This window comes from Wyeomyia smithii, chromosome 1, assembly GCF_029784165.1.
Source record: "Wyeomyia smithii strain HCP4-BCI-WySm-NY-G18 chromosome 1, ASM2978416v1, whole genome shotgun sequence".
In the NCBI taxonomy this organism is placed as follows: Eukaryota; Metazoa; Arthropoda; class Insecta; order Diptera; family Culicidae; genus Wyeomyia; species Wyeomyia smithii.
The window spans coordinates 79,289,990-79,293,137 of NC_073694.1; the positions used below are offsets into that span (position 1 = coordinate 79,289,990).

At 36.3% G+C, this 3,148-nt stretch overlaps 1 protein-coding gene across 1 annotated transcript; it reads right to left on the minus strand.

Moving 5' to 3' along the window:
• Positions 1-213: 213 nt before the first annotated feature.
• LOC129716866 (uncharacterized) lies at positions 214-3,148 on the minus strand. Its single transcript, XM_055666708.1, has 3 exons — positions 2,684-3,148; positions 602-2,604; positions 214-232 (listed from the first exon to the last, which is right to left on the minus strand). Exons 2-3 carry the CDS (start codon positions 1,522-1,524, stop codon positions 214-216), a joined length of 942 nt encoding a protein of 313 aa, XP_055522683.1. The 5' UTR covers positions 1,525-2,604; positions 2,684-3,148.

Here is a 3,148-nt window from a genome sequence, read left to right on the forward strand (position 1 = left end):
TAGCAGAATCGAATATGATCGTTTATCAAAAAGAATAATTGGGAACATTCTCCAAGTTGATGTTTCAACGGGAATGCCCATAATTCCGCCACTAAAAATGCTCTCAGCCAGAGATGTTAAGCAGCAAGCCGAGTCGATCAAAAAGGAAACAAATCTAAACGTAGTCATGGGCTTCAGTTTATCAATACATGCTGCCCCGTTTTGTCTCTTAGCCTACGGTATTTCCAAGTCTCTAAGTGGAGAAACATATGCAACAAGAGTACAATTCATAAAGGACCAGCTGGCACAGCATGGAATTATTTGCGTAGGATGTTCTACTGATGATGCATCTCCGTATGTTCGCGGAATGAAGATTCTAAGTGGATTGAATAATAAGCCTGATGACTATACACCGACGGAATATTCGCTATGCTTGGTGTGTTCTAGTGACGAACCACTTTACTGTGTGCAGGACACAATACATTTGGGTGGAAAATTGAAAAATCGTTTTCTTGCCATGGGGAAAATTCATTGTATAGGTAATTTATTCATCCTCATCAAAATACATGCACATATGTATATGTCTATATATATATATATATATATATATATAGACATATACATATGTGCATGTATTTTGATGAGGATGAATAAATTACCTATACGATGAATTTTCCCCATGGCAAGAAAACGATTTTTCAATTTTCCACCCAAATGTATTGTGTCCTGCACACAGTAAAGTGGTTCGTCACTAGAACACACCAAGCATAGCGAATATTCCGTCGGTGTATAGTCATCAGGCTTATTATTCAATCCACTTAGAATCTTCATTCCGCGAACATACGGAGATGCATCATCAGTAGAACATCCTACGCAAATAATTCCATGCTGTGCCAGCTGGTCCTTTATGAATTGTACTCTTGTTGCATATGTTTCTCCACTTAGAGACTTGGAAATACCGTAGGCTAAGAGACAAAACGGGGCAGCATGTATTGATAAACTGAAGCCCATGACTACGTTTAGATTTGTTTCCTTTTTGATCGACTCGGCTTGCTGCTTAACATCTCTGGCTGAGAGCATTTTTAGTGGCGGAATTATGGGCATTCCCGTTGAAACATCAACTTGGAGAATGTTCCCAATTATTCTTTTTGATAAACGATCATATTCGATTCTGCTAGTAACAGCAGTTGTGTCTTCTGTTGTCCAAACATATTGCGATGATCTTCTAATTTTTATGTAGTTTGCGAACTCGGACGTTTTTAACACACCTTCCAAAACGTATTCCGATTGTCCGGCGTAAAATTTATATAAAGTCGATGGCTTTGGTAACGGTAATGAATTCATGTGACGAAGGTAATTTGATCTACCTCCGGTAACAAAAATGCACATTGCATAGCGTTTCACTTCCTCATCAAATTTAATTTTTTTGTTGTGATTAGCATTTTCATAAATGTTCATTAGTTTTTCAAAAGAGATACTCTTTTTAGAATTGTTGCTTTTTATTGGTTTGCCATCAGGCGAAATATCTGATGGCTTACTATCCATATGCGATTCATGAGTAGTCGATTCAGTGTGTACATTGTCAGTAATCAATGATTGTTTGATATCCACTGTACTGGTTAGTATCAAAAGACGAGATTTTGATCTAGAGCGAATCGTGGGAACCGTTGCTTTGAGAGACTCGGTGGTTCCATTGACGTGCCTCTCAACTAGCCCCCCTGTTGGTTTTCAGAATCGTAAATATAAGCAAGAAACAATTTTTCAGCATAATCGTAAACAAAACAAATAACTGCAGATTATTAAAAAAAATTACGACTATTGAAACTCATACCTTTTTCGTTTGTATCTTTTGTCGATTTCTCTTTCAAATTCCAATCCTCTTTAGGTTGCATGTCTGCAGTAAAATCGTTATTACAGTGGTTTGGTGGTATATATAATTCAGTAAACTGTTCTTCCCCGGACTCGACAATGCATTCAGTTTCTTTATGTTGAGTATTATGAAAAATTTGTCTTAGTGTAACCTGCTTTGAACCACTTTGTATGGTGGATAGCATTTGCTTGTGAACTTTCGTAAAATGTTTGGCATAGTTTGATGTTGTTACTCGAAAACACGAGGTAAAAAACAGCATGATGACTTTTCTGGACGATAAAATGGGCATATAGTTCCAAATTTGATATCACCTTCAACGGACTTAATTTGTTTAATGATAAACTCTTCTCTCGAAACAGTTTGTTTAATCTGCCCTTCTTGTGTCAACCATTGAATTAATCGTTCCTTAAATCGCTCAGACAACTTGGAAATTTCGTCCGCAGTAAGCACATTAGGCGCATTAAGTTTCCTTTTTGAATCAGCTATACAGTGATTTTTTGTTGATTGTGCTGCAGATTTATTCTCCAATGTAGTCCAGTTATTTTCTTGAACCAATTTGCGATACCCTAATTATGCCGAACGGTGACCCGGAAGCAATTTTTGTTGCTTTTCCAGCATATTTAAATCGGCGTCGGTCATTGAGCCACATAGCTATCGTATCCTGTATTCAGGAGGAAATCCCATACTACTGTTTGTACTAGGCCATGAGATTCTAAAACTTTCTTGAACGACTCTCCCAAAGTATTTGCGCTAGCCTAAAAATATCGGAATTCGTTTTTGAACAAGTTAAAATGATTATCTCGAAATAAAATCGCTAATTGCTACCAAACTCACCATTCTCTTGGTCGTATGTTTTTTTTTTACAGTCAGGATTAATGCGGAAATTACAGAAAACTGAAATTGATCTTACTACTGTTTGAATTGCCGCGTTTTTGTTTAGAGAAAAATAAGAACGGTTCATGAAAAAAACAGCAAGTTATTTACACGAAGTAAAGACCAAGGTAAAGACTGTTTGGAGGGGCTACCGTGCGGTTTTTTTTTTGCGATGCACATTGCAAATATAAACATAGCATAACACAAGTATATTTAGTACATTATCAATATGGAATAGTCTCGTGTAATTTTCGAGTTTGTAAGATTTCATAAAAATAATCTGAGTAATACACACTTATTGACAGCAATCTTTGTAATTCAAAGGGAATTGAATGATAACTGGTAATTTTTAGCTGTTATTGAAATTAACTAATAATCTAATGGTAATAATCGAACGACTGGCAAGTAATCCATGATAGTAGAAAC